We start from the raw sequence: 27,900 nt of genomic DNA, 5'->3' as shown, positions 1-27,900 counted from the left end.
TGCGTCCGGGGCGACGCAGCACGCAGCGCATCCACTGACGCGGGTAGACTGTAGGTGGTTAGGTACCTAGACACCTTAGTAGAGAAGTGAGAGCCCACAGCGCCAACCACCGGGCGTGTCTGCACCGGACGAACCCCCTGTAAATTAATTAGCAAGGGTAGGTAATGGTTCAGCGGTCTGCACTCGCTAACAATAATAGAAGACGCACTGCAAGGTCCATGTTTAGAACCCCCGGGCACAAGACAGCGGGTGTACCATTCCTCTTCCACGCCTCACGCCCACGCCCACGCCCACGCTCCTCACGTCCACGTCCACGTCCACGTCCAAACTGACCCACCTCTGCTACACGTCGTGTGGGACCCTCGAACCTCGTCCATCGTTCTCTTGTTTCTTTCCTACTCGATATCTCACGCCGTCTTCTTCTCTTCTTCTCAATCGAACCTGGCTTTCTCCTTGTCCTGCTCTGCATTTTTGCATCCTCGCCGTCATCCTCACCGTGCCTTGTTACTCCTTCCCGTCCAGCATCCAATCCGCGTATAGTAATGCCTGGCGGCCTATAAGCAACGATTTCGACCTTATCCTGCACCGCTTCTTCCACCTCTGCCTCTCTCTCCTCCCCCGCCATGTCCAACTCGCCCCCAGACTCTTCCTTTGCCGCCTCGGAAGCTCTGCACGATCCATCGTCACCCTCTCGACATGATTCATCGCTATTGTCCCAAGATGTGCCGCCTGCGTGCGCCGACGACTCGTTCGAGTCGGAGCAGGCCATGGAGAAGCACCCCAAAGGCAAGCGGAAACGCACCGCGTACGTCCGCCTCCAATTATGAAGCGTATTCCTTGTATTTTGTGTGTCAAACTAACACCCGTGGCCAATTCAATCAGTGCCAAGGACAAGATGATCCTCGAAGAGGCGTACAAGGCGAATCCCAAACCCGACAAGCAAGCGCGTCTCGACATTGTGAACCGCGTTTCCCTCAACGAGAAGGAAGTTCAAGTACGAATACCATAATTCTTTTTGCAATCAAAACGCTCTGCACGCGTGCAAAAATTACCTTGCTGGACAATTGCTAACATTGTTTTTGCAGATTTGGTTCCAGAACCGCCGACAAAACGACAGACGAAAGTCGCGTCCACTTTCAACCCAAGAACTTGCCGCTCTTCGATTCAATGGCTTGCATGGCGTCTCGACCGATCCCATGGCCGTTGCTGCTAGCGTATCCAACGCACAAATCCCGGCCACTCTGTCAGCACACGCGCCGGCGAACCCTCAGGCCGCCTCGCCGCTTCAATCTTCTCCTCAGCCGGTCCCATCCGCCACACAGCTGCTCGCAGCTACTCCCAGAGCTTCTGGGCCCGCAGAACCTCAATTGCCAGAGACGACGCCCCAAAATCGAGACCTCTCCTCCTCTCAGGGCAGCCACGACGGGCCATCTTCAGTTACCCACTCGTTTTCCAGCTCTGTGGGCTATCTTGCCAACAGATGGAACATTGGCAGCTCATTGTCCACCCCCGCCGGACAAACTCGTGATGCTGATGATTCCCCAAGGTGCGTACATCATATACACGACGCGTAGACGTACGTACTAACCAAACACGCCGTAGGCTTTTCGCCCCGTCATCTTGCGTCTCTGATACGACTCACAATGCCAGCCAACGGCAGAGCCAATCGAACGTACGACTCTCGTTGTCTTTGGAAGGAAAAGCCGAGCTCGTTGATAACGCGCCCTCCCCGACGCGTCCCTCGCCGCAAAAATACTCTTCTGGGCTGGAATTCCCCCGACAGCGCGGCCTGAAGCGAAGCTACAGCGCCCTGCCCACCGTGACTCTTCCGCCTATTTCTACCTTGACCAGCTTTTTGCCGCCTCGTCTTGGCCGTGGCCGCTCACGAGATGTGCAAGCTTGGCAATCGTGTGCTGACGCGGAAACGCGGGATGAGTTGACGGCTCATGCCGAGCACGAATCTAATGGATCTGCTGTAGCTGCTATTAGCCTCCTCCGCTCCACGAGCGGTGTGCTGCAGTCGAGCACCTCGAGACGCAACACGCCCGTGACTACGCCTCGCGAGGGGCACTACGCCAAAAAGGCCAAGTTTAGCCGCACCACCTCGAGCGTCGGCCGCCTGGAGCACACGGGCAAGGAGAATGAGGATTCGTTCTTCAAGGGCGATGGCAAGGTCAAGGTCAGCATGTTGATGTCGCCGACCGATTCGGACAAGGAAAACTGGAGCCCCGACGAGGACGGGAATGCGACCGGAGCGGGTGCCCGCCGGCCGTTGCCGGCCGTGTCGACCAAGCCCAAGAACCCTCGACGTCTTGGCCGTGGCGTGTTGCAGAGCCGCAGCCCCGGCAAGCTGGGCAGCCGCGCCAACACGGCCCCGTCGCGGCCGCGCGGTATGAAGGACAGCGTCGATATTTTCGAGGATGAGGCCACCCGTGTCTCGCGCGATGCCGATGTCGAGAAGTTTATGCGAGGTGAAGTGAGCCCCAGCAAGAAGCCAGACATGGACTGTGTTGCGGGCTTGCTCTCGCTCAGCCAAGGTGCTTGGAGATGAGAGCAGTTTCTTCGCCCACGGGGCTTCAAGGTTTGAAAAGCGAGGCTTGAAGCTTTATGGATACGCAAAAGTCACTGGTTGACAACGACTGGGGAGCGGATCGCTTTTTCCCACAGGACATGACGGAATGAAAACACTGAATTTTTATCATCATCGAATTCGGCTTTCAAGGGAGTGGTTCAGCAAAACATTTTGTTTTCTTGGTTCAAAAAGGACATGACGGCGGTGTTTTTGAAAGGACGTATTTTTTGCCTCCCAAACGTGGCTTTGCAGCTTGGAAAAGACTCGGGCACGCGTGTGGTGGTGGTGGCGTCAAGTTTACATGTCTCGGAATCCAAGACAAGGTTTGGCGCTTGTCTTGGTTTCTGCACGTGTTGAACGATTTTTTGTTTTGGCTTTTTTTTGGCTGGGGTTTGGGTATTGGTTCCTTTCCTTTTTTTCTCTTCTTCATTCTTGGTCTATGGAATGGATGGCGCAAATAACACATGGCTTTGTGTTAGGGACAACTTTTTTTTACAACTTTTTGGGGGTGGAGCAGTGTACTTTTATTGATCTGATGACTTTTTTCATTTTCTCTCACAGGAACTGTGGTGGTCATGTTTGGAAATTATGACAGACTTTCTGCGGATGCAGAAGAGAGACAATATATTGTGCGATTGGAGACTCATTCTACTTTTCTTGCTCTGTGATTCCTGTTCTTGTGAGGTGTGCGGAGTGGTCGATCTTCAAGCAAAGGCAGAAGGGGGGGGAAGGAACGAGAGTAAGTGAGAAGAAAGAAACCCATGGAAAATAAGGCTATCAAGAAGGATTGAAGTGATAAGAAAAGAGAAGCCTGCTCCTGCTTTGCTCTCTTTTCATTTTGTAAGTTGTGTGCCATAGGGCCACAACCGCAGAGTACCGGTCCTGAGGGAGATCACGACGAATTCCAAATTGTCCGCGACTACTTGACGGACGACGGCTGTGTCGTTTGCCTTGGCTATTTTTTTGCATCATTTTCAACAGCTACTCGACCTCAAACAGCGTTTTTTTAGAACTTTTACCCTGCGTGATGGATGTTGATTAGAATACCTTGGAGGAATATCTAGCGGTGAGTTTTGTCGGTTTGAGCATAGCTTGAAAGTTGCTGAAGTGCTATTTTCCCAATCAACTTGGAGGGGTGATGCTGGCCAAAAGCTATAAGGACCTCATTGGAAAAACATAGACTCGATATAGTGTAAAGTATGCTAAATGATAGCGCATGTTCTAGCTGCCTATACAAGTAAATTCCCACCTTTGGGGAGAAGATAAAGCTGCTGTACCCGCACCTCAACCAAGTTGTCCTTTTTCCCTTCCTACTTGCATGTATTCACTATTCACGAGGTGATCAATCTTTATCCTACGCTTCTTATTAACTTTTAACGTAGAGAGAACATAGTTGACTATAGAGAAGATGACTGCACACATTGTTATGGCAAGGAAAAGACTCCTTTAGCCATTAAGGAAATTTGTCCACCCTCTTCACAACCACTTGTCGCGGCGGTATATTTGCAGGACATCACTTCTATTACGGCAATACTCTCTTAAGATCTAAATCTGGCCAACTCGTGGGTTTTCCTAAAAGCTTCGAATTATAAAGCACGAGAGTGCTGCCTACCAGATTCCGCCGCGAGTATTTTCAGCACAATTAAACCACTCTTACTCTTCGCAGCCACTATTCACCACTAAAAAAAAGAAGAAAAAATATAGTCGCAACGTACCAGAAGAGAGTATAGGCATAGTAAGGGCCATTGTCTATTATGGGGGTCGGATTCCGTCTGCTTCGCCTACCAAAGTTCCAAGAGCCGCCTAGCATGATGCGTGTTTTCAATATAGCATAGCAGTACAGGACTCTCCTGCAATCATAGAGCTCTATACACAAGCATGAAACGACCTAACGTACATAGAAGACACTGTAGAGGGCCCGAGAATAGTGCTGAGTGACTGCTGGCGAGGGACGCTGCAGTGCGCCGCTAAATACAATGCAGGCAGGTCACTCAGCCTTCTCCTTAATGGCATGCTGGCTTAAGGGTACAGCTTACAAGAATTTTTGCTATATATATATACCGCCACTAAACACAGAAGCAAGGATGTCATTAATGGCTTTCTAAGCTGAGGCGGTGTGGCACGAATTAACTTGCCGCACCTATAGTCGCTATCTAACTAGACGCTGCTTTTAACTACAGCTTTATGCAACCAGCTCCATCTAAGGTACAGATTTGACTAGGAAGTGATACTAAAAAGAGAAGCCCTATTCCGCACACTTATGAACGCTAGGACAAATACACAATACAATTATATACTGCATCGTGTTTGCCGATAGCCGGGTCATATAGTGTTAGATAGCTTGCGATCCAGAAAAGACGCCAAAGATAAGCTCCTGTATAATAGAATAAGCTTCTCTAAGATAGACACTAAGAACAAAGTGGGTTGTGCTAACAAACCCTCCCCACTACATATTGCCTTAGCATCTCTTAACATCGCCGCCGTGGAAAGCATAATTCAGCATAATGTCCATGATCAAAATGACAGCCACAACTAAACGCCATTGCACTAGCTGTTGCTTAAAAGCAGTGGGCATTATAAAGCTACAACTGCTAATATGACCACAGAGGCTTGCACAGCGTTGGTAGCTCTAGTGCACTAGGCAGTACGGACAGCCTGGCTGTTAGCTTAAACGGCAAAGGTATAAGTTAACAAGCGAGATGATTACTGCTATACTACACTACATTACGCCTATAAGCTAAAACGTGTTAAGCTAATCAAGGCTCTGCCTTCATTAGGTGCGAAGATGAGTATCAAAGACAAGACTAGCTGCATGTCTCTTCTTGCCTTTGCCGAAGAGCAAGCTGGCCGCGAAATGCGGACGCCAGGGAACGAGCCTGAGCCCCCTTACCCTCCCGATTTCACAGCAATACTCAAGGAGCACGTCGCAGACGACGTAGATGCCGCGGACGATGCAGGGAGAACAGCTCTTGCGGTCGCGTATAGCGAGTTCTCCGTCTAGCGAGTCAAGGTTCTCTTGGCGATTGGCGCCAACCCGAATGCTCGAGATGCGAACTCGTGGGCTCCGTTGCACCACGCCATGCGTTGGCCCTAATATCTTAGGCGGGGCGACGGAGTGATTGAACTCGGTCCTTCAACCGCGTGGGACATTTCATGCGTCGCCATGGATGGTATCAGGGCGCTTGTGCTCGCGGCTGGGGCTGATGCAGGCGCTCGCAACGACGCAGGGCAGACGGCGGCCGACGTGGCCGATCGGGAGGCCAAGGCGGCGGCCGAGGACCGGAGGTTGATGGCTGAGCAGCTGGCGGCAAGTGAGCAACGCGCGGCGGAGAAGGGGCTCTGGTGCTTGAAGAGGTGGCACGCACCCATGGCCAAGGGATGGATAAAGTGCCTCTCCACGACGTGATGCGTGCAGTGGGTGAGAGTGGGTTTGGCAGGGGAAGAGTTTCTGCTCCGCCATCATCTCTCAGTGATGCTCATCGTAGGGCCATCACTAGAGTTTTAAAACAATACAAGGAGAGTTTTACTTGTACTCTATTTTACAGCAATCAGCAATAACATCAGTAGCAATAGCAAAAACAGTTATGATAGTAACAACTGCAGTAATGAGAACGATTAGTAGAATAGAGAAGATGGGAAAATACCAAGTGAAGAAGAAAACCGCACGCATAATCCAGAGACCTGGCTGACCAGTGTATTTATGCTCTGTAAATGTTCACCAGGAACAGTATAACTATATACCACTCTCTATCCATCTGTCTCTACCTGAAAACGCCTTGGGAAAAGAATAACATCCATAAGAACAAAGAAATCGTCAAATATGCTCATGCTGATCGCTCAAATATGCCTTCATCTCAAATCTCTAGAGGCCCAGGCTGCATTCTACAGCCCAAGCATGCTCATCTGTCTCCGGATGGGACTCGTGCTGACGCTGCCCTCTTCACTAGCATAGTACGCGCTGTCGGTATCAATGTCCCACGTCTCCTCGTCGCCCGTGGCCGAGCCCTCGCAGTCGCCGTCGCCGTCGCCTGCCTCAAACGGCTTCTGCGAGGCGGCGCGCGTGTTCCAGCGCAGGGTGCGGCTGACGCTGTCGAACCATTCCGTGTCGGTGCGCGTGACGGTCGGGAACGGGTACTGCGAGGCGGTGATGGTGACGTGGTCGCCCTGGCGCAGCTCGATGCGGCCCTTGCCGTCAAAGGCGCAGTAGGCCGTGGCGCGCGAGTTGCGCGGCACCGCGACGCGCAGGGCCATGGTGTCGGAGAGCACCATGGGGCGGAAGGACAGCGTGTGCGGGCAGATGGGCGTCAGCAGGATGGCGGGGATGTCGGGGTGCACGAGCGAGCCACCGGCGGAGAGGGAGTAGGCGGTGGAGCCGGTGGGCGTGGAGAAGATGCAGCCGTCGGCCTGCACGACGGTCAGGAGCTCGTCGTCGCCGTAGAGCTCGAGGTTGGAGACGTACGGCGAGGGCCCGCGGTCGATGACGAGCTCGTTGAGCACCTCGAACTGCTCGCCCTCGCCGGCGACGGCGGACAGGGCGCCGTGGCGCCAGACGGTGCAGGTGAAGCGCATGCGCAGGTTGATCTTCATGCCGTCGTCGCCCATGATGCGGCCGAGGTGCTGCCTGTACTTGTCAAACTCAAACGTCGTCATGAAGCCGAGGCTGCCGAGGGAAAAGGACAGCACGGGGGGCACGATGCGCTGGAAGAGCCACGAGGTGAAGAGCACGGTGCCGTCGCCGCCGAGGGTGAGGACGAGGTCGAACGTCTCGGGCTGGCTCCAGCACAGATCCGGGGTCCAGTAGCGCAGCATGTCGTCAAAGGCCGGGTTCTCGGCGACGAGGCCGGCGGCGTCGAAGCGGCGGGCGGAGCGCAGCTTGGCGTCGACGTAGACGTTGACGCCGACGTGGGCGCCGTAGCGCGGGGTGCGCAGCAGCCAGCCGGCGAGCTCGCGGGTGAGGTGGACGAGCTGGTTGTCGCGGGCCTTTGTGACAATCATGACGTTGCGGACGGCGCGGCGGATGGGGCGGCGCTGCAGCTGCTTGGAGACCTCGCGGACCGAGGTGGCCGTCTGGACGAGGCGCGAGTGCGACATGCTCTCGTCGTTTTTAATCTCCTCGAGCACCTTGTCGATGTCGACGGCGTCGTCGAAGCGCTGGTGGTAGAAGCATGGCGACTTGAGCGCCGCGAGCGCCGTCGTGGCCGTTGTCGTGGCCGAGGACCGCCGCCGCCGCCGGGCAAGGCTTTGCAGGGCGTCGGCAAGCTTGAGCGAGGCCGCGGAGAGCGGCGGGTTGGGCATTGTGCCGTGCATGTTGCTGCCGGCGGCGACGGCGCCGTTGGTGGACGACGAGAGCATCCCGTCGAGGGAGGCCGCTTCCTCCGTCGGCCTTGGGCTGGTGGTGGTGCCGCCGAGCGCCGAGACGTCCTCGGTGACCGCCTGCGGCTGACGAAGCATGAGAGGCGCGGGCACGATGCGTGCGCTGGGCAGCTGCTCGCCGCTGGTGATGGCAGTGGTGCTACTTGTAGGTGGGAAGGCGCTGCTGCCGGGAGAGAGGGCAGCGGCGTCGTCTGCGTGGGATTCGGAGATGGCGGCGGCGGTGATGTTTGATGCGCCGCCCCACGTCGGAGATGGCAATGGTGTAAGAGCGGCGGTCGTGGTGGAAGCACCTCCCAGAGCGGGCACGGCGGACAGGGGCGTCTTGGTCCGCGGCTCGTAGCTCAAGGCCTTGGATGTGTTGATGAAGGAGGGATGATGCGCTAACGAGGTTTTGGGCCGGCGGTCCAGGATGGCGCTGGTGGTGTCGCCGGCCGTGGGCCAGACGTCGTGTAGCGCTGGGTGGAGAGCGGTCGTGGGCGAGCCTAGGCTATTGCTGTTGTTGTTGCTGGCGGAGGCTGGTGACGCGACCGGATGAAACATTTTTTTTCGGCAATTAAAAGAAGCGGCGGCTTCTCCCCCTTTATTAGTATAATAAACTCCGTTGATTATGGGATTGTGATGGGCTTTGGCGTCGGACTTTGGTGGCGTAAGCCCAATTGGTGACTGAAAACGGCTTGGATCGAAATACCCCGTCGAGGCGTCGATGACTTGGCGGGTCCTCAACCTATCATTCCCTAGTTAGTCTAAGCCCAAGTGGTAGTTCGAGATGGGTAGATACAAAGTGTATCACGCTTACACTTGCTGATTCACAAAGTTTGACCGGTGCGAAACGGGACCCAATCACGGACTTGGTATGCGAGTACGGGATGGCGGCGTCCCGGGCGGATGTAACCAAAATTGCGCTATATCCCGGCGTGACTGTCTGACGCTGGTGTTGGCGGTAATTGGCGGACTCTTGAAATTATCTCGAAAATATGAAAAAAGAACCCTGTGTCTCTGATGAAAGAACAGACTGGAGTAGAAATCACACGGATAATGATGTATATATAGAGTGGTGACGTCGCTGGGGCAAAGAAAGTAAAAGAGCTGGCTATGCTAGCCTCCGTTAGCCTTGCGCTTCAATGTCTGTTGAGGAGCTTACCAAAGAAACCGGTCCAAGTTGTGACGGACGTATGGGAACTAATAAAGAGAGTTTGGTGGTTGTCGTCGGACAAGACAGAAGCCGTTGTGTATCATGTGTCCTCGACCAGCGAATGAGAAATTGGGGATGAAAGAAAGGTCACAAGGTAATAGAATAGAGACAGTGAAATAATGGCAATATCAGCAACAAAAGAAGAGCAAGGCTAGACAGAGATCAACTCTGGCATGACGAAGAAGCACAGATCTCGCGGCGACAAACTCGGTCGGGGTCCAAGCACGAGCTAGATCGACGACAAAGAAAGGAACAAGCAAGAGAGGTGGTGGGCAAGCACCTGCCTATTAAATTCAGCATGCCCAGGAGAAGAGAGCTTTCCCACTTCTTTTTCTTCCCTTTCCGACACAAAACGCTTTGCATGGCGTTTTGACGGCCCGCCACGGAAACACAACTTTAGCTGGGCGCTACTCTCTTTTCTTTTCGACCTACAGGCAAAAGGCATCTATCTTCTCGCGAAAAGCTGAAGCAAGTTTCCACGACTGGGCAACCGCCGCCGCCGCCGCCGACGCCGCGCTATAGGACCTGAGACGCTGAGACGGAAAAACGGAGCAAATTGTCCTTTTCTCTCCACGCTCCTACTCGCCATGCCTTGAGAGACAAGAGATTGGCCGGATGGATAACAGGACGACTCGCTCGCCCAACACACCAGGGGCTTGGCGCGCGCGCAAAACATCAGACGGGGGCCAGGTTCATGGCTCTTACACGGCCTGTGACAGAGCAGTAACCTAGTTGGGCCACTGCAGCTCCGCTGGGACGTGGGCGGCTTGCGGCACGCTATAGGCCCTTGGGCAGGCGTCTGTAACAGGTCGTCTGTTATGGGCCTGGTCAAGGGATGAAGTTTGGGAGATTTTCCCCTTCTCTTGCTGAGGCGGGCTTGTGATGATGGGTGAAAGAGAGAGAGAGAGAGAGAGAGAGAGAGAGAGAGAGAGAGAGAGAGAGAGAGAGAGAGAGAGAGAGAGAGCGCGAGGCTGACCCGCTCACTGAGACGAGGCGCAACGCAGCGATCCAGGGGCGCGAAATCGCGAAATCCGCGACTTGTGTAGACGGCTTGGCTTTGTCGGACTGAGCTATATCATGATCCTTTTAATATTCAAAGGGTGTCATGGAGACTTTGAGTTGATGCATAATTGAGTCTTTTACATTGGAGAGTTGTGCTTTTTCTTCTTTTTCGCTCTCCTCAATTGCCATGCAGGCGTAGTCAACTCGCAGCGGACCTGCATTCTCACTCGGCCGGACGTCACCCAGGCCTCGGCTGTGTGCAGCGCAAGGGATTTCTTTCTATTTTTATCTCTCTAGCTGCTATCCGTCTAATTGCCCGACACTTTTCTTGCTCTGCCAAGGGCCCGCGCGACACGGCTCCAAGCCCAGACAGCAAAGAAAGGGCGGAAACCTGACGGAGAGGTGAAACGCCTCCATGTGGGCAGGGACAGGAAGAAGAGCCCTAAAACACGAAACGCCTGCAATCTTGCGACTCCCACCTCCGCCGCAGCCACACGGCGAAGAAGTACAGATCAGACCAACGAGGGATCGTCCTTGCCGCGGGCCGCCGAATGGGAATAAAGGAACGAGGAGCATGGCTTCTTGGCTCGAGACTTTGCAACATATTCTAGCATTGTTGTTATTGTTATAGAATGCTGGCAGAGAGTTTCACCCACATTGCCGGTATTGTTACCCAAAGGACTAGTAAAATAATAGTAGAAAAAAACAAGCATCATGATTTTCCAACGCCTCTACACCAATGAATTCTTTTTCCCTCTCGGCATTTTTCGCCCTCTGGGTATTCGGCTACCGTGCATGAACAAGCGTGAAGCAACCTCTTCCACTGAATTCAGTACACCCCGTCGCCTCATTTCCCTATGCTTCCCTTTACATTTGCCGCTTTCGCGCATCTCTCCAACTCCTTCATTTCCATGAATTATCGGCCGCAATCTTGGTCTCCATGACCGACCGGATAAACGCCCGGATGCTCGCCGACTCGAGCCCCCCGCTGCCCGTCATGGCCGTGTCCTCCTCCTCGAGCCCCCACTGCGCCGCCCGGCAGCACACGTCCTGGCCCGTCCGCAGCACCGTCTCCCACTCGTCCACGGTGAAGGCGCCCTGGCTCTCCGCCAGCAGCAGCTCGTCTTCGCCGGACGTGTAGCCCAGGACATGCAGCGACTTGGCCGTGTCGGCCTCGCGCGTGCTGGGGTCCACCACGATGCCGCTGCTACCGCTGTCCGCGGCGGGAATGGCGAGCGTGACGGCCGTGGCGATCGTCTTGAGGGGAATCGCCGCCGTGAGCAGGCCGAGGATGGCGGCGTGCAGCAGCGCGGGGATAATGGCCAGGTTCTGAGGTTGGCGTTCACAGTTAGCAAAGGTGATTCTGAGGGCGTGAGGCGTGAGGGTTCTTTGGACATACCAGCTGGGCCTGAATCACCTTGGTGTTTGCGTAGGCATTTTCAGGCGTCTCCGTGACTTGTAGCGTTATTTGGATCACGGACCGCGGAAAGTTTCTGATGGGGATGAGCTGCCGCAGCGCTCGCTGCAGAATAGACTCTAGGTGCCTCTCCGCCGTGCCTGTATCCCAGCGAAAATTTCCCGGTCAGCCTTTTTGAATCCCATGACGGTGTGTAGCAGCTTCTTACCTCCTACACCTGCCGCAGGGCGGATGTTGACGTCGATGAGGGCCTCAAACGGATTCTCATCGCGCCGTTGGGCCTCGATCGGTCCGTTGACGGCGCTCGTCACCGTGTAGCCGCTGTACGAGTATGTCGCTGAGCCATCTGCCTTGGGCAGCGGTGCCAGCTCGGCCCTTGGTTCGGCAATTGGTGCCATTTCTGTTGTATATGTCGAGGATGTCTGAAGCAATTTCGGCCTTGAGTATTGTCAGGTTGTATTTTTCAGGTGGGTATCGCCTGTGGCGACAAAGTATCTCCCCAGGTGTTTAGTGTGTGTCGGTACCTGGACGCTACAGCTAGCTCTGAGGTTGCACATGCGACGACGGCAGCCCATGGGGCGGAAGTAAAAGGTTGGTTCAGGTAAAAGAACAGCAACAGTCGCATATTCGAAGAAAGTTATTGCTTTTACGGTTGTACTGTGCAAATTGCTTCGCCGCATTACTACTATGCGCTGCCTTTGCCTGTGGCAAACGTTCAGAAGCTATGGTGGGGCAATTCAGCAGGTCAAGATCGCCAATCGCCCCTCGCTCTCGAGGTTGCAAGTCGCCATCTTCAACTACGCATCTTCCTCCTCTATCCATATATACGCGCCCCAAAAATGGCATCGAACGGGCCATTACAGAGCCAAGCTGCTCCCTCCTCCATACCGAACCTCAAAGACCGTCTACCCAAACTCGAGCCTCGCAAGCGGCGCGCGCCACCCTCGAACCCTACGCCCGTCCCCGCGACGCCTGCCCTGCCCGAGCAGCTGCAAGATATACCAAGCTGGACCTTTTCGGTGCCCTCGCGCCGCATCCTCTCCAAGCGGGACCATGAGCTCTTCCTGGCCTCGCCCGCCTACAGCACCATTGTCGGCTGGGTGTTTGGCCTCGCCGAGGCCGTCGTCGACACGCCCTGCTCCGCCGCCGCCGTCGACGACGCCGCCCTCAGCGAGCCCGTCCGGACGCTGCTGCGCATCCTCGACGAGGTCGAGTCCCTCATGAAGCTCTCACCGCCCAACGAGCAAGGGGGCTCGCGCTTCGGCAACAAGGCCTTCCGGGGCTTCCTCGACCTCGTCCGCGCGCGCACCGACGGGTGGCACAGCCAGCTCGGCCTCGACAACGGCAACAGCCCCCCGACCGCCGCCGCCGAGGCGTCCGCCTACCTGACCGAGTCTTTTGGCAACCGCAGCCGCATCGACTACGGCTCTGGCCACGAGCTCAACTTTGCCATCTGGCTGCTGTGCCTGTACCGCCTGCGCGTCGTGCAGCGCGCCGACCTCCCCGCGCTCGTGCTTCGCGTCTTTGCGCGCTACCTCGAGGTCATGCGCGCCGTGCAGATGCTCTACTACCTCGAGCCCGCCGGCTCCCACGGCGTCTGGGGCCTCGACGACTACCAGTTCCTGCCCTTCCTCCTCGGCGCCGCCCAGCTCCTCCACCACCCCTACATCACCCCGCGCGCTATCCATCAGGACCTCACCCTCGAGGAGGCCGGCCGCGACTACCTCTACCTCGGCCAGGTCGCCTTTGTCAACAGCACCAAGACGGTCAAGGGCCTGCGCTGGCACAGCCCCATGCTCGACGACATCTCCTCGGCCCGGTCCTGGGAGAAGATTGACGGCGGCATGCGCCGCATGTTTGTCGCCGAGATCCTCGGCAAGCTCCCCGTCATGCAGCACTTCATGTTTGGCTCCATGGTCCCGGCGGCAGAGGGCATGAGCGAGGAGGAGGGGGATTCAGAGGCGGCGGCTGGTGGACATGATGGCGAGGAGGAAGGGCACGAGGGCCATAGTCATGATGGCAAGGGCTGGGATGACTGCTGCGGCATCAAGGTGCCGAGTAGCATTGCGGCGGCGCAGGAAATAAAGAAGATGGGAGGTGGTGATTCGCTACGTAGGATTCCATTCGACTAATGATGATAGATACACAATGAATAAGCAAAATAGTAAAATAGATTAACACATAAGCATAGTGTCGAAACTTGTCATTTATGTTTAAAAGGTACAGCACTTTCACAATGGGCCAGTGGTTTTTAAGTGAATTCAACTCGATTGATGCTCTTTCATGTTTAAAACAATAGCGGCTTGATGTTCTGTTAGACCTTGCTCAATGAGACCTCCGTATGTGCAAACTAAAAAAGTAAGTAAATCGTCAACATAGCTCCGGCGCCTTCCATGCTAATATCGCCTTGCGTTTTTCTTAGCAAAGGCTTTTCTCCTCTCCATATCGCTCCAACAAAAATTCCAAAACAATGTCGCAATAGATATAAGAAATGTGCGGTGACGTCTCGAGTCCAGTCAAGGAGCCCAGACTATGCATAGCCCGGCAACATGTAACAAAGTATGTAAAAGAAGAGGAAAGAAATCAAAAGCAGCACATGTCTAGGTCATAATCATATTTCGTTGCGGTTGGGAAAAGTGACGTGCCAGTTCCCAGAGGTGGTATCATTGGATGTGAAGACATAGAAAAGTGGGAGCAGCGCGGTGCTGCAAATGTGGAGGCGCCTGGCCTGGATAGTTTCGTGGGGAATTTTTTTTTTAGGCAGCGACGAGTTGCTGCAGAGGCATGGGCCCAGTCTCCTCGCTTGTGCGAGAGCTAGCAGGTGGCTGGCGGAGGCGGTTGGTGACATGAATGTCGATGAGCATCTCCACGAGGCTTTCTGCCTCGCCGTGAAGCTCGCCAAGCTCCTTGTCATCAAAAGAGTGACCAAGGCGGTCATCACCTGAGCGAGGTTTGCGGTAGGCGGCAAAGACGATGCCACGGTCAATCTGCTCAGACAAGCGGACGCCAGAAACAGGAGTCGATGTGTTTCCAGACAGACTCCTGGCATATTGGCCCGTATAAAAGGCACTAGCATAGCCACGGGCGAGGTCATGTGGCCGAGCATCGGCATTGCGGTACTCGATCCAGCCGTCAGATCGTAGGATGGTTGTGTGAACCAAAGAGGAGATCTGGAGAGGAGACGGAACGTGATGCAGACCGTGGGCGGCGAGCAGGCGTCCGATCAGTGGGCGTTCACCACTGGACTCTGTGACCGGGCCAGGCCAAAGGTTGACGATGTACACCAGGTCAAAGTCGTACTTTTTGGCGATTCTTGCCGCCACGTATGCTGCAGCTGTGGCAGGCTGACTTGCGCGTGGTGGAGTAAGTGTCAGCAGGGTGCTGGCGAGCGGCTGCGACACAGCCGCAGGCTTGGATTCAAACTCGGCCTCAGCGAGTTCTTCTTCGGTATCCTCAGCAATGTCGTCGTCACTGAGACTCAAAAACTCGTTCACATCTGGCTCGCGGAGGACGGAGCTGGCGGTCGACGGAGCTTCTGAAGGGGCGAGGCTATGCTCACTGTTGGATCTGCGCATGGGCACACCCTCCAGAGCGTCGCCTAAATCCAGGCCCGCTTCGTTGAACAACATCCTTTCCAAGGCACCGGTTGATTGCGAGTGGCGGAGCTGAGGCAGCCTTGGCGGTTCAGACAACGGTCCTAGTTGGGGTGACTCCTCGGGTGTAGGCGGGGCGCGATGAGGAAGCTCAGGGAGCTTCTTTGTTCTCCAAGATTCCGCGGGGTTGACGCTGTCTTCGGGGTCTGAAGAGGGTGGTGTGTCGGTTCTGTATGGAGGAATATCCATGTGAAGAGGCGAGCGTGATCGCGGGCTCGGAATACGAGGAGCTTCACTGGACTTGTCACTAAAGGTAGATGATTGGGGAGAAACCTGGCCGTTGTGGAAAGCAGGCTTGGGAAATTGGAACTCGCGGAGACCAGTGACTAGACGATCATGTCTTCTGCCATTAAGAGAAGGCGAGCGATCTGATCCTTTTCGCATGCACGAGCTGCCTGTGGAGCCGTCGTTGCGTGAGTGGCCACGGATAGAGCCTTGTGAGGTGAAGATGTCGGGGACGGATGGTGAGCGGCCGGTGGCTTCCCTGAGGCGCACCTCGTCTCGTGCACACATTCGGACGTTCTTAGGTCGAATGAATGATGGCGAGGGAAATTGTCGGCCAAGCTCTGATGATTCGACAGTTGGGCTTGGAGGCTCGCATGTGACTGCGGGTAGTGAGCCCTTGCGCTTGTATGCGAAGAGCCTCTCAAAGCGATCAAATCGGGTCGACATGGCTGCGGGTAGCTGTGACAGGGCAGTTTCGATATTGGATAGTGTCATAAATTGCCGGGAGGGTGGTGGCAGCTTAGTGGGCAAGAAACACGAGCGTTTGCAACATGAGTTTACGCTGATGTCTCGAGATGAGGCACAAGTGAGGCCGAAGGTGAGGCGTTGACAGGCGTAGTCTGTAACTGAGAAGCCGAAATAGATTGCGTGCAGATGATTGCAGCTCAGCGCATTCCCGGGGGCGGCTTTCAGCTGTAAAAATAGGAGCTCGAATCGCGGATGGTAATCAGTCCAGCAGTGACATGCGATGAGCGCCAAGAGGAGAAGAGACCCAGATATAGAGCTTGGAAGTGGAAAGGCTGGAGCGGAGAGAGAAACGTCGCGGAGGGTGTCGGGGAGTGGGGTAAGCGGTATTCGATGATGAAACGAAGTAATTTGGAGTGTTGAAGCCAACTTGCTGCGAGTCGCGTTGGTCTTGGGTGCTGGTAAAGATGAAGCTGTGGTGGCGGTGGAGGTGTAAGTAAGAGTGCGGGCGTAGGCGTTCCTGGCAGGGAAGCGGCAGATGGAGTTGCCAATTTTGGAAGACGGGTTCGGCGCAGAGAGGCAGCTAGCCGGCAGCTGGCGGGTGGCAGGCGAAAATGTGGTTGGCAGCTGGCAGTGTAAACGGTAGGCAGCTGTAAGCGAGGTGCAAACAAACGTCGTCGTCGTCCGATTCCAGATTCCAGATTCTACAACCTATGTAGAGACTCGCATCGTGAAGAGAGCATTCCTCGCAAACCCCATCTCGGAGGGTCTACCATTCTTTTAAGAGCGAGGCAAGGGCACACAGCGCAGCACAACACCAGGCTCAAAAAGCAATCCCAGGGAACAGCGGGTGGGGGTGGACAGCCACAGTACGCCGCCTAGTGGGCAGTCCCAGTGGCCCAGTGCAAGGGAAGGGGTGCCGTGGCACCGTGGATGCGGATGTGGATAGCTGGGCCAGTCCAGCAAAAAGCCAGCGTCTCGGCCAAAGAAACAAGACGGCGAAAATAAGCAAAACCACCCAGCCCAAAAAGAAGACACTAATATGACAAGGGTGGACATTGACTCTCAGACCCGGACCTAGACTGACGCACCATTGGCACCACCACCACCAACAAGCGGGAGTTGAGATGGCCCCTCCACAGCCTCTCCACCTGTTGTCTCTCCTCCCACGCCGCTGGTGGTGGCGACAGCTCGTCGACGTTGCTCGAATCCGCCCACGACGACAGTTCACCTGGAAGTGCCCTCTCCCGGTGACAAGACGCAAGCCAGCAAGCCAGCTGCCCGATGACCCCAAGCCACCAAGACAGAATCGCGGCACAATGGCTCTGAATAGCGAGCTACGCCACAATTGTGACTTTTCAGGCTAAGCCATTCCCCAGGCTTGCCACGGTCGGCTGGCTGTCATCGACGTCTATCCGTACTCCGTACGGAGCTTCGACTACGCTGCCACTCACATGCCCATGATTGGCAAGTCATGCCTGCCCGCGATGATGTGCCAATGCCACCCCTAGCAGCCAAGACGTTGCAATGCCGACCCAGACGACTGGTTCGAGACTTGCTAGGGAAAAAACGTCCCTCTACCGTTGCCTGCGGAGCTTGCCGTCATCGCTACCAGCATACACGATGGACATGGACTCTTGCAAATAGAATCCCGCAGCAACAGCAGTACGCCACACATGGCTGCCATCATCATCATCGATGACCCCGAAGCTGGCGTCTCTCGAGTCAGAAACGAATCATTTTTCAGCGCTGATGCAACTGCATGCGCATGCTACGCAATTGCAGTTGCTTTTTCGTGGCCAGCAGACCGGTTTGTCGTGGGACGGTCGCGCCACACTTGGTTAGCCCACACCACCAGCATACCAGTCGGGCGATCCCTTTTAGCCCCTTGCCATCATCTCTCATATTTTATTTTCTTGTTTTCTGTTATTCTCGTGTTGTGCCACCACATTGGCCTTATGGAGCACTTTTTTAGACGCGGGAGCTCCCCAGGGCCGCCCCAGCCAGCAGACGAGGGCAGACAGCAGCTGCAGAGGCAGCCTAGCGCTTTGACACGGGCGATGGTACTGATGCGTTTCCAACCACCACCAGAGCTATTCGACGAAAAGAAATACACCTGTCTGTTCGCAGGAGCCCAGAGCATGCTTCTGTTCTATCTAGAGTTCCTACATTCTCTTGAAAACTCGCTGTCTTCGGTATGACCGGCCGGCCCAACGAAGTCCCGAAGCTCCGCACGAGGAGTCTATTAATGGAACTCCTATCCAGGCACTGCCAGGCACGCAGGCTGAGTCGCCCAAGTTTACGGATACCTTTTCGCTTCTCCGCCATTCAATGAACCCACAGGGATGTGATTTGGTTTTTAAAAAAAAAAACGGTGATAACGTTGTTGATGTAACAAGCAGGGACACGAATAGCTAAAAAATGTCCACCAACGGCAAAAGATGCACAGCTTGATGAGGCGCACAACCGCGTACCACGAACCTGGTTCCGCAACGCTCTGTATCCCGGGAGCCTGGTATAACGGTCCACTCTCTGAAAATGAACCAGGGTAGTGTGCAAAAATGACGCGAAGATACTAGGAGACGAGCGGGCAGCCGGACAGTCTACTCAGTGGCTGGAGGGTCGTCGTGCCAAAAAGCAAATCCCCCTGCGAGTGAGCTATCACATTCCCAGCCAGCTGGAGAGGGTCCCTCTCGGCGTCCTGCACCTTGGTGACGATGGGCCGAAAATCCGGGCTGCCGACTGCCAGCTGCCAGATTGCTGGCGCAGGTGCATATAAGTGGCATTATTATGAGGCCCAATTGGCATAATCTCATCGGAAATGAAAAGGCATTGCGCAATTGCAACAGCTATCCAAGGAGCGCCACGCTTCGGCGAAGACGGGCGCAAACTCATTGGGGTAAGCGTCGGCAACGGCGCGGGCGGTGCGATCCTCAACTCCATCACGTCGGCACTGCACTAATCATGAGCAACAGGCTTTTTTCTTCTCGCTCTGCCCCACACGGAACGCCTGGCAGTATTCCCGCCCACAGGACGGTTGTGATTCCGGCGAGCTCGAGCAGCGCTGTGGTGGACCAGCCCGTACCAAGCCGTCCAGCCCCGGGTGCTCAGACGTTTTCCACAGTGACAAGTTACAACTCTGTTCGGTCAGCCCTCGTTGCGCACGGTCGTGGCTGTTTTCTTTTGGGTCGCATGCCTGTAACAGGCTGCAATATCTGTTCAATTTAATTGTCACATACTGGGCTTGCAGTGGCATCCGGCAAGGAGTCCCTTGCTCTTCCGGTGGCCTAGATTTCTCATGAAAGGTCCGCCCAGGCTTACGTGACGAAGCCCCCGACAGGGACGAGCGACGGAGTCTGCGCCCGCAAAACCAATGGTGAGCGAGTTGGGGAGAAGGGGAGTTACGCAAACCCGAAGGTCGCCTTGGTCGTGTCTCGTCCGAAGGTAGCACACCACTGGCCACAATACAATACAATTGCTGCTGGAAAACAAGAAAGCAAAATTGGATCCGTGGGGCTGCCCAAGTCCTTTCTTCCCGTCCAGACAAATGGCTGAACAGTGTGCAACCAGACCCTTTTAGTTTCAGGTTTTACTTTTTCGATGCCGCGCCATTGCTGTACTGGTGCTCGCCACGGCCACCATTGTTCGTCCTCGCTCAGCACCCTTTGACGCACTATTAGAATCTAGCAGCTTCCTTCTCCCCACCTGGAAAGCTTGGCCTCTTGCCCTTGTGCATATCATCAGAAGCAACAGAGCTGATTCAGTCAGCTCTGGGGGGACCCTCGGGCAAAGGGGTGCTGTCAAGGGGGCCTGTATCTGCGCACTTGGCACTTGATCAACAGTGCGCCATGATCTTTCAGGGTGCATGTCTCCAAGTCCATGATCATCTACTGCGAGATTCGGGTACTGAGCCCTGTTCTGGATTCGGATGACTGGGCTTTGGCTTGGTATCGCGCGACCCTGCCACGCCGATCCTCCAGGCTGTGTCATGGCCCATGTGTACACACGGCAGATTTGCGAACATGCGATATGCGATTAAGTTTACGACATTTGGAGCTTGCGGTCAAGGACCACTCTGGATAAGACGTATAGCCTGCCTATAAGGGACTGCCCGTTGAGCGCGCAGAGATGAGATGGTCCGCGAACGGCCGACAATGGCGTGACCAGAAACGGTCACGACGGTGTACTTACTCGTAAACGCTCCTCCAGACTTTGGATCCCACGACGGCAACTTTTTCTTCAGTCCAACGTGGCAAAGTACGAAGAAGCAACTGTGATCTGCCAACACTACCAGTAGATTGCTTTGTCCCAGCTGGTCGAGTCCTTTTCTTTTCCTTTTATTAGCGCGAGGCAACAAGACGCTCTCCCGTTGCCCGCTCACACCACACCACTTTTGCTGCTGCTTGTGCGCTGCGCCCCTCAGTTTGAAGCGGCCAGCCCGTCCGTCATATTTTGACTTTCTTTTTTGTCCATTTTCTTTTTTTGGTTACCAGTAGTTCTTGGTACCGTCACGTTCGCTTAAGACGCTCAATGCTACCATGAGTTCCAATTCATTTTATCGTCCAAAACCTCATTACTTTTTTTTTAAAAAAGACTCGCACGGCCGCGTCTGATGTTGAAAAATCCGGGCCAAAGGCCAGTGCGTACGGCCCGTCCAGCATCACAGTGTAGCCTTGTTTTTTTTTTGTATGATTCAATTCAATATTAACATGTTGTACTTCTTTTCTTTTCTGCTCTGCTGCACGGGCTTCGCTAGCTGACGCAACTTACCAGCCGTTCACATTTTTTTTGCTCTCTGTGCATCGTTGCGTGTAATTTTTCTCCAATTTCCTTGGGAGTTGAGCAAAGGCGTACAAGATGATCGGAATGTCGTTATGCAATGCCTGCCCCGCATCATCGGCCTGCCCTGCATTGCGCTACATGAAAGTATCCCGAGCGGAGAATTATCAAGCGAGCGAGCGAGGGAGGAGGAATAAAACTCTATTTCTCTGGGGAAACGATGGCCATGGAGTTGTTGCTCAATTGCAGTAGATGCAGTAGACACAGAGAACATTCTAAAAAAAGGCCGTGAGATTCAGCACGGAGTACGGAGTAGAGAGAGGAGAGAGACATGTCAGTAAAAGGCTTTCTTTTTGCTTGCCGCGCCGCTCTCTCCTTGCGGTGCTGTGAGACCTGCACTTGGAACAACAGCTGATAGTCCGAAAACACAACCCACTCGTCACGCATTCTCTCAAAAGCAAGGGAGGGGGACCCCTCAGCCACAGCCTACAGTAAAACGGCTTGCCAAAGTCTGATTGGAATGTCGCCCTACCTTTGAGACGGCACGATTGCAGAAGGACATCGAGCACCAGTCAGATCTCACAATACCAAGATGGCCCAAAGTTTTCGCACCCCGCTTCAAGTTGTTTCCTCCCGCAGGGAGAGAAAGCTAGAAAAGGGTGGTGGTGGTGGCGTGGGTTGTTTTGTGTGTGTGTGTGTGTGAGTGTATTATACTTTTCGCCGCACACGCCGCATATTTTCGGCCCGCGCGGGACAGAAGAACAAGACAGCTGCTGCCTCAAATCAGACAACTTCTCAGCCTTTACCTGCCTTAGTAGCCGCAATCTCTATGGAATAAACCAAACCCGAATGCACCTAAATCCATCGAGAAGCGAGCAGTCGCGGCTGTAATTCCAGCCAAAGACAGGGCGTTGAAAAGGGAAGTTGATAGACGAAAGAGGAAGCATCGCACTGGACAGTCTGATCCAGCAAAGCCGTCACGCACAGGCATCATGGGTCGGGCGGGCAGCATCCGACCTCTTCGGGTGTTTTCTGTTAGGGAGGCACAGATATTGTACATGATCCGGTGTTCGGCACTTCCGCCGGTCGGTTCACATCGCTCAGGTCGTGCAGGACGCCTCACTCGCCCAGCGAGACAATACGCAAAAGATTTTTGGGGGCGGAGGCTGAATACTATCTCGCGTTGCTCAGTGCGACCGCGAGCGTGGGGGGTAATGCTTCACAAGACCCAGTACTTGACCGGGAGATCCGCCGCGTTGCGTAGGGCCAGTGATTCTTGTGTTTCCCAAGTCGGCAATTCTTGCACGACGCGTTGCGTGACGTTGGGCGTATCTCGTGTAGCCATGCGCACCGGTCCTGGGAATATACCCATATGTTTACAGGCTCTTCTCACAGAATAACTAGTTCAATTTTGCCATACATCAGTATTGTCTATTTTGTCGTATTACTCCGCCAGCTCCGGTTGCGGGCCAAGGAGTCGCCGATACACTCATCAAAGTTGACCGCTCCTCTGATCCGCCTCTTGTCGTCGTACAAGTATGCAGGCGCTGACGGGGATGGCATACGTGCATGATTCAAGAGAGAGGAGTGGTGTTCAACGTCCATGATGCATTGTCGCCGGAATAACAGTCCGGGAGCAATGGACATCGCCTTGCTCCTCCGCAGACGGATGTGACTTGGGCCGACAGCAGCCCAGTTCGCATGCAGCTCACCCCTTTCAAACGACAGAAACGAAGAGGAAAGCTCGCAAAAAAAGACAGAAAGGGAGTGCCACATGAGGGCGGTCCGATGCAAGTTTCAGTCCCATCACGGGACCATTGTGCCTTGCCGCCCTGTGTAAATCTCCCCTCCAGCTTCCGTTGTCCGAGGACGTGCATAATACCTGGTCCAGCTGTCCTGCGGGATTGTCAGCACGGAGAGCGGGAGGGGCTTGCATTCAGACATGCATAATAAAGGCGCGTCATCGCAGCCCGACCGGCATCCCTGCTCATGTACTGGCTCGCCACCCTGTTGGTGCCTTGATTATGCGCGCTTCATTTCTGGTCTTGGGTATCATATCCGAAGTCATCAGCATGCCGGCAATCCACTTATCCCTGAGAGTCTGTGATCAAGATGCACTTCCAGTAATATCGCGCAGCTACGGGGTGAAAAATCTGTCAGAGTATCGGTGAGGCTGAATCACCGGGGAATGTGGCGTACGCAATAATGTGGCCGTCTTTTACAGTCTTGGAAACCTGCGCGTCCGCTGACTCGCTGTTGATTCAACACGTTATACTTCTGAGCTATTTCGGTTGTGAAAGAAAAAGCCAGCAGTGGGCCATACCCATGCAGCGCGCCATTCGCTGTCTGATTGTGCTGCCCAAGCGCGGCCTGGGGCTCAATTCGGCGCAGTGATCATATTACAAAGCTCGTGTGGGTGTAGAATAAAGAGCTCATAAGAAACAGAGTCATTGGATCAGTTGTTCCGGTAAATAACACAGGCTGGGGATTAAAAACTGCGACGCATAGAAAGAATTCTGATTTGAAACTTTGGCGAACGAACTTTGGCGAACGGTACGCAAAGAAATAAGTCTACTTCGCATGACACTGGGTTGCTGTACAAGGTTTGTGGTATGGAGACTGAATAAGGACTGGAGCAAATTTTGTCGTAAATGTGCCGGTCCTCCGATACCCAGGCAGCTTTCGCAAAATCAAAGCTTGGACGAATTGTCATCATCATCGATCTCACCAAAGAGTCCCATGAAAGCGTTGTGAATCTCGTCTGTGAGGTCGCTTGCCTGTAGGCTCCTGCCACGTTTCAAAAAGGCAATTCGAGAACATTCCTAGAGAGTTGGTAAGCTGGGTTGTCCTGATTCTTCAAGCATTCGACGGAATAGTCGGCTACTTACTCTTGTAACTGCACTTCCTCCGAACGCTGCCAGCCCAATCATTTCATGCTTGTCAAGACAAGGCGTCTCTGGGTCATTCCAGAGCCGGTCGATGTATGCTTTCCTCCATGCAAGGAACGTTGCAATGCTCCCTGTAAGGGTATCACCCTGACCACCACTCCTCTTCTTGCCGCCCTCGAGATCATCCGTCATGGTAATCTTGCCATTCGATATGTAGTCGTGTTTTCCCTTTTGTATTATAGTGACACCTCCTAGGGCACTGGCCAGAGCTTCTACTCGCTGTGTTTCGCTGTCGCTGTCGCTGCTTTCTACGCCCGCTGCCTTGCAGAGGCGATCGAATTCCACCACATTTGGCGTCAGCACTGCCTCTGTGTAGCCTTTGACGATGTTCAAGTCTTTTTGAATAAGTTGGAGGGCATCAGCGTCGAGAACGATCGGAATTCCCTTATCTTTTGCCGCACAAATAACATGCTTAACTGTGTCCTGCATGAGCGGATCACGACCAAGTCCTGGGCCGATGACGAGAACGTGGAGGCGAGCAAGCATGTCGATGATTGGGGACGCAATTTTGTCCGCGCTGGTAGGCTTCTCCGACTCGGCTGATTCCTGCGGTTCGGAGGGGCTTTGTCTCATCAAGGGATGAACCATTAGATTGGGAGAATATGTTTTGATAACAGCTCCAGCAGCTGGTGTGCAAATCACATGGGACTAGACCGGCCATGCCGTTAGCAAATGAGCAACATTGGAGCCTCACTGATCTCCAATTTTAGTCGAGAAAAAGTCGATGAAAATACACACTAGATCACACCCTAGCCTCGCACTGGCCATGGCCGAAAAATACGGTGCACCGGTATAGTCCTGGCTGCCGCCGATGACAGCAACTCGGCCGAGCTGTCCTGTAAATGGCGCGCAGCCTCGTCAGCCACAGTCGTAGGTGCTGCGGATAATCCATCAAGTACTCACCTTTATGGAACTTTTCTAGCATTGGCGGAATCATCCGCCTTACCTTTGAGAGGACGGCAGTGGTGGTGGCTGACATTTTCGGGCTTGAAGTGGCATCCGGCATTTCTTCAGATTGCGTAGGCAAGGCAAACCTGGCAGTCGTAGCAGTTTCCTTGATGGCTCAGTCGTTTTCTGCAGATCGCGCTCATCGATTCATGTTGTACATCTACTCTGGCCAGGGGGTTGTGGTGGTTTCCGGGAGTCCGCGTTGATATATGTTGGAGAGAGAAGTGACGTAACCTCTCATCACCGCAAGGGGCCGTCGGCGGCTCAGCATTGGGTCCGTAAGAACATACTCACCACGACAAAGGCAGCACTAGTGCGACGCAAACTTCTGCCGCTCTCGAATTTTTTTCAATATTCCATATGGATGAAGACGGAAAGTTCGGACTCGAGTATTTTGGGCAGTTGGTACTCAGGTAGCTGCCCACACCTGCCAGCGTTTCAAACCTGCCAGAAATGTACCCGTCACACATGAATGTTGTAGTCATCACGGCAGTTCAGTTCACCAGCAAGGTAATTTGTATAGCTTTAAAATTTTAATAAGAACAAAAGGAATCGAGGGCGTTAATTGAGTTATGAGCTCTATTTTACAAGTGGTAGCATGTCTGGCGAATTCCCTCTTTTCACCTATCATCGCTCCGTCAGGCGCAACCCCCCGGATATCCTCCGCTAAGAGAGAACAAAGACTACAAAGATTTCGGTATAGACAGCAACATCCCAACAGCCCTATCTCTAATCTGCACAAAAAGCTTTTCCAAATTATGGTTTAGTTGAGGAAGCTCTTGATGAAGGACTGCGTAACGTCCTTGAGCTTGGCCTCAAGCTCCTTGCTGAGAGCACCCTCCTTGTCAATGGTGGCGAGGAGCTCAGACTCGTTGGTCTTGAGGTGAGTCAGGTAGTCGGCCTCCCACTGGAGAACGCGGTCGACAGGGACGTTATCGAGGTAACCATTGACACCAGCGAAGATGAGAGGAACCATCTCGTTGACGGCCATGGGGGAGTACTGCTTCTGCTTGAGGAGCTCAGTGAGACGCTCACCACGGTTCAGGACCTGCTTGGTAGCGGCATCCAGATCGGAACCGAACTGGGCGAAGGCAGCGACCTCACGGTACTGGGCCAGGTAAAGCTTCAGGGAACCAGCGACCTGCTTCATGGCCTTGAGCTGGGCAGCGGAACCGACGCGAGAGACGGAAAGACCGACGTTGATGGCGGGACGGATACCCTTGTAGAAGAGCTCGGACTCGAGGAAGATCTGACCGTCGGTAATGGAAATGACGTTGGTGGGAATGTAGGCAGAGACATCACCACCCTGGGTCTCAATGATGGGCAGGGCAGTCATGGAACCGCCACCGTGCTTGTCGTTGAGCTTGGCAGCACGCTCGAGAAGACGAGAGTGCAGGTAGAAGACGTCACCGGGGTAAGCCTCACGGCCGGGAGGACGACGGAGCAGCAGAGACATCTGACGATAAGCAACAGCCTGCTTCGACAGATCATCGTAGATCACAAGAGAGTGCTTTCCGGTGTCACGGAACTCTTCACCAATTGAGGCACCTAGGCATTGTTAGAACAAGTGGAAGCAAGAACAAACAAGAAAAGCAGTTGAAATAGGTTGGTATAAGACAAATAAGGCCGATGAGGTGGACAAGGTGGACAGGTAGGGTGGTGAGGATGGAGATAAGTGGGGCGAGGTGGAAGGAGCGCAGGCAAGGTAAAAAAGCATGCATAAACTCTGGGGTTAGAACTTACCAGTGAAGGGAGCAATGTACTGCAGAGGAGCAGCTTCAGAAGCAGTAGCAGCAACAACGACCGAATATTTCATGGCATCGTTCTCCTCAAGTGTCTTGACAAACTGGGCGACAGTAGAACGCTTCTGGCCGACAGCGACGTAGACACAGTAGAGTTTCTTCTTCTCATCAGAGCCGTCATTCCAGCGCTTCTGGTTGAGAATAGTGTCGAGGCCGACAGCAGTCTTGCCGGTCTGACGATCACCGATGATCAACTCACGCTGGCCACGGCCAACGGGGACCATGGCGTCAATCGACTTCATACCGGTCTGGACAGGCTCGTTGACAGACTTGCGAGGCAGAATACCGGGGGCCTTCAGCTGAGCACGGCGGCGCTTCGTGGTGTTGATAGGGCCCTTGCCGTCAATGGGGTTGCCGAGAGCGTCGACGACGCGACCAAGCATCTCAACACCGACGGGGACATCCACAATTTCACCGGTACGCTTGACAGTCTCGCCCTCCTTGACGAGACGGTCGGAACCGAACAGGACGACACCAACCTGACCGGCCTCGAGGTTCATGCACATGCCCTTGACGCCAGAAGCGAACCTTTAATTGTGTTGTTAGCATGGATGCGGCTTGGGTTTATGGGGGCCGTAGCATAGCTTACTCGACAAGCTCTTCGGCCTGAACGTTGGCCAGACCGTGGACACGGGCGATACCATCACTGTTAGAAGCTGGTTAGCAGATGTTTGGTTCAATTGCGGTCGTTGTTGCGTCGTGGCATGCAGTCGGAGTTGGTCGGGGTTCTCGCGACTCCTTGGTGCCCAGGGCTACGTCTTTCTCCACATACCCAATTGACAGGACACGGCCAGTCTCGGCGAGGTTGTTCTCCTCCTGAACACCACGAATGCGCTGCTCGAGAATGGAAGAGACCTCGGTGGGAGAGGCCTTGGCTTCGGCGTAGGTACGGGCCTGGATAGAGCTGACGACGGGTGCGGCATTTCGCTAGTAGGGAAAAAACAAGTTAGCCGAAGGTCCCAGCTGAGCAGTCTCGGAGAAGCTCGAAAGCCGGCAAAACAGCTCAAAAAAGCTTTTCGCGCGAGTGTCCCGATGGTGTAGCGATCCAATTGGGTCACCAAAGCAATTTTATGATGGAACGTGATGTTTTGCGTCGGATTCGATGGCTTGCTCGGTCGGGTCGGGGGCTGAGGAGGTACTCACGACGGAGACTCGGCTGGCAGCACTGACGGCGCCGACAGCGCGCGTCGACTGACGGAGAGCGTTGCGGAACATGCTGAGGGAGGTAATTGGTGTCTGAGGTGAAAGAGAAGCAATTGCAGCAACGTGCAATTGGGGAGAGGGGAGATTGAGAGATGCAGTGCTGCCTTTGCGGGAGAGCGAATGGAGTTTTTCGGGAGGACAGAGCAGAGTCTGTGAGGGAGGCAGTGGAGTCGTGCTGACAAGCCACCCAATCAGGGGGAACTGCGCGGTTTTGCCCGACAAAACCGCTGCCGCGACAACAATAATCCACTTCCGGTCTCATTTTACCGCTCAACAGGGTCACTGGCCGGCCAAACCGGGCGCCTGGCAACCTGACAATCC

General features: G+C 54.4%; 8 protein-coding genes across 10 annotated transcripts; 3 read left to right on the top strand and 5 right to left on the bottom strand.

Moving 5' to 3' along the window:
- Positions 1-623: 623 nt before the first annotated feature.
- Positions 624-2,551, top strand: LMH87_005064 (uncharacterized protein; the record flags this gene model as incomplete). Its single annotated transcript, XM_056202715.1, has 4 exons — positions 624-805; positions 883-994; positions 1,086-1,546; positions 1,603-2,551. 4 exons carry the CDS (start codon positions 624-626, stop codon positions 2,549-2,551), a joined length of 1,704 nt encoding a protein of 567 aa, XP_056058244.1.
- A 3,903-nt stretch (positions 2,552-6,454) lies between these two features.
- LMH87_005063 (uncharacterized protein) lies at positions 6,455-9,813 on the bottom strand (the record flags this gene model as incomplete). Of its 2 annotated transcripts, none has more annotated exons than XM_056202714.1 (6): positions 6,455-8,432; positions 8,634-8,669; positions 8,742-8,746; positions 8,974-9,040; positions 9,087-9,124; positions 9,787-9,813. In XM_056202714.1, the coding sequence occupies 6 exons, from the start codon at positions 9,811-9,813 to the stop codon at positions 6,455-6,457; spliced, it is 2,151 nt and encodes a 716-aa protein (XP_056058242.1). The 2 variants fall into 2 exon arrangements, with proteins under 2 accessions (XP_056058242.1, XP_056058243.1); XM_056202713.1 differs by lacking the exon at positions 9,787-9,813 and adding an exon at positions 9,418-9,437 and having other exon boundaries at positions 8,974-9,035.
- Positions 9,814-11,042: 1,229 nt separating this feature from the next.
- On the bottom strand, positions 11,043-11,954 carry LMH87_005062 (uncharacterized protein; the record flags this gene model as incomplete). The annotated part of the gene is made up of 3 exons (XM_056202712.1): positions 11,043-11,468; positions 11,539-11,696; positions 11,765-11,954. 3 exons carry the CDS (start codon positions 11,952-11,954, stop codon positions 11,043-11,045), a joined length of 774 nt encoding a protein of 257 aa, XP_056058241.1.
- Positions 11,955-12,395: 441 nt separating this feature from the next.
- LMH87_005061 (uncharacterized protein) lies at positions 12,396-13,688 on the top strand (the record flags this gene model as incomplete). 2 transcript variants are annotated; one of them, XM_056202710.1, is made up of 1 exon in its annotated part: positions 12,396-13,688. In XM_056202710.1, the coding sequence occupies one exon, from the start codon at positions 12,396-12,398 to the stop codon at positions 13,686-13,688; it is 1,293 nt and encodes a 430-aa protein (XP_056058240.1). The 2 variants fall into 2 exon arrangements, with proteins under 2 accessions (XP_056058240.1, XP_056058239.1); XM_056202711.1 differs by having other exon boundaries at positions 13,401-13,688.
- A 624-nt stretch (positions 13,689-14,312) lies between these two features.
- LMH87_005060 (uncharacterized protein) lies at positions 14,313-15,881 on the bottom strand (the record flags this gene model as incomplete). Its single annotated transcript, XM_056202709.1, has 1 exon — positions 14,313-15,881. One exon carries the CDS (start codon positions 15,879-15,881, stop codon positions 14,313-14,315), a length of 1,569 nt encoding a protein of 522 aa, XP_056058238.1.
- A 2,159-nt stretch (positions 15,882-18,040) lies between these two features.
- LMH87_005059 (uncharacterized protein) lies at positions 18,041-19,579 on the top strand (the record flags this gene model as incomplete). Its single annotated transcript, XM_056202708.1, has 6 exons — positions 18,041-18,094; positions 18,165-18,246; positions 18,749-18,823; positions 18,875-18,938; positions 19,393-19,409; positions 19,470-19,579. The coding sequence occupies 6 exons, from the start codon at positions 18,041-18,043 to the stop codon at positions 19,577-19,579; spliced, it is 402 nt and encodes a 133-aa protein (XP_056058237.1).
- A 3,789-nt stretch (positions 19,580-23,368) lies between these two features.
- Positions 23,369-24,605, bottom strand: LMH87_005058 (uncharacterized protein; the record flags this gene model as incomplete). The annotated part of the gene is made up of 4 exons (XM_056202707.1): positions 23,369-23,500; positions 23,567-24,274; positions 24,365-24,462; positions 24,530-24,605. The coding sequence occupies 4 exons, from the start codon at positions 24,603-24,605 to the stop codon at positions 23,369-23,371; spliced, it is 1,014 nt and encodes a 337-aa protein (XP_056058236.1).
- A 732-nt stretch (positions 24,606-25,337) lies between these two features.
- LMH87_005057 (uncharacterized protein) lies at positions 25,338-27,591 on the bottom strand (the record flags this gene model as incomplete). Its single annotated transcript, XM_056202706.1, has 5 exons — positions 25,338-26,122; positions 26,318-26,904; positions 26,966-27,022; positions 27,149-27,303; positions 27,520-27,591. 5 exons carry the CDS (start codon positions 27,589-27,591, stop codon positions 25,338-25,340), a joined length of 1,656 nt encoding a protein of 551 aa, XP_056058235.1.
- Between the last annotated feature and the right edge of the window lie 309 nt (positions 27,592-27,900).

The sequence above is a fragment of the Akanthomyces muscarius genome, chromosome 1 (assembly GCF_028009165.1).
Source record: "Akanthomyces muscarius strain Ve6 chromosome 1, whole genome shotgun sequence".
NCBI classification, from domain to species: domain Eukaryota; kingdom Fungi; phylum Ascomycota; class Sordariomycetes; order Hypocreales; family Cordycipitaceae; genus Akanthomyces; species Akanthomyces muscarius.
The sequence above is the reverse complement of the archived record's forward strand: the minus strand, read 5'-3'. Positions and strand labels throughout refer to the sequence as shown.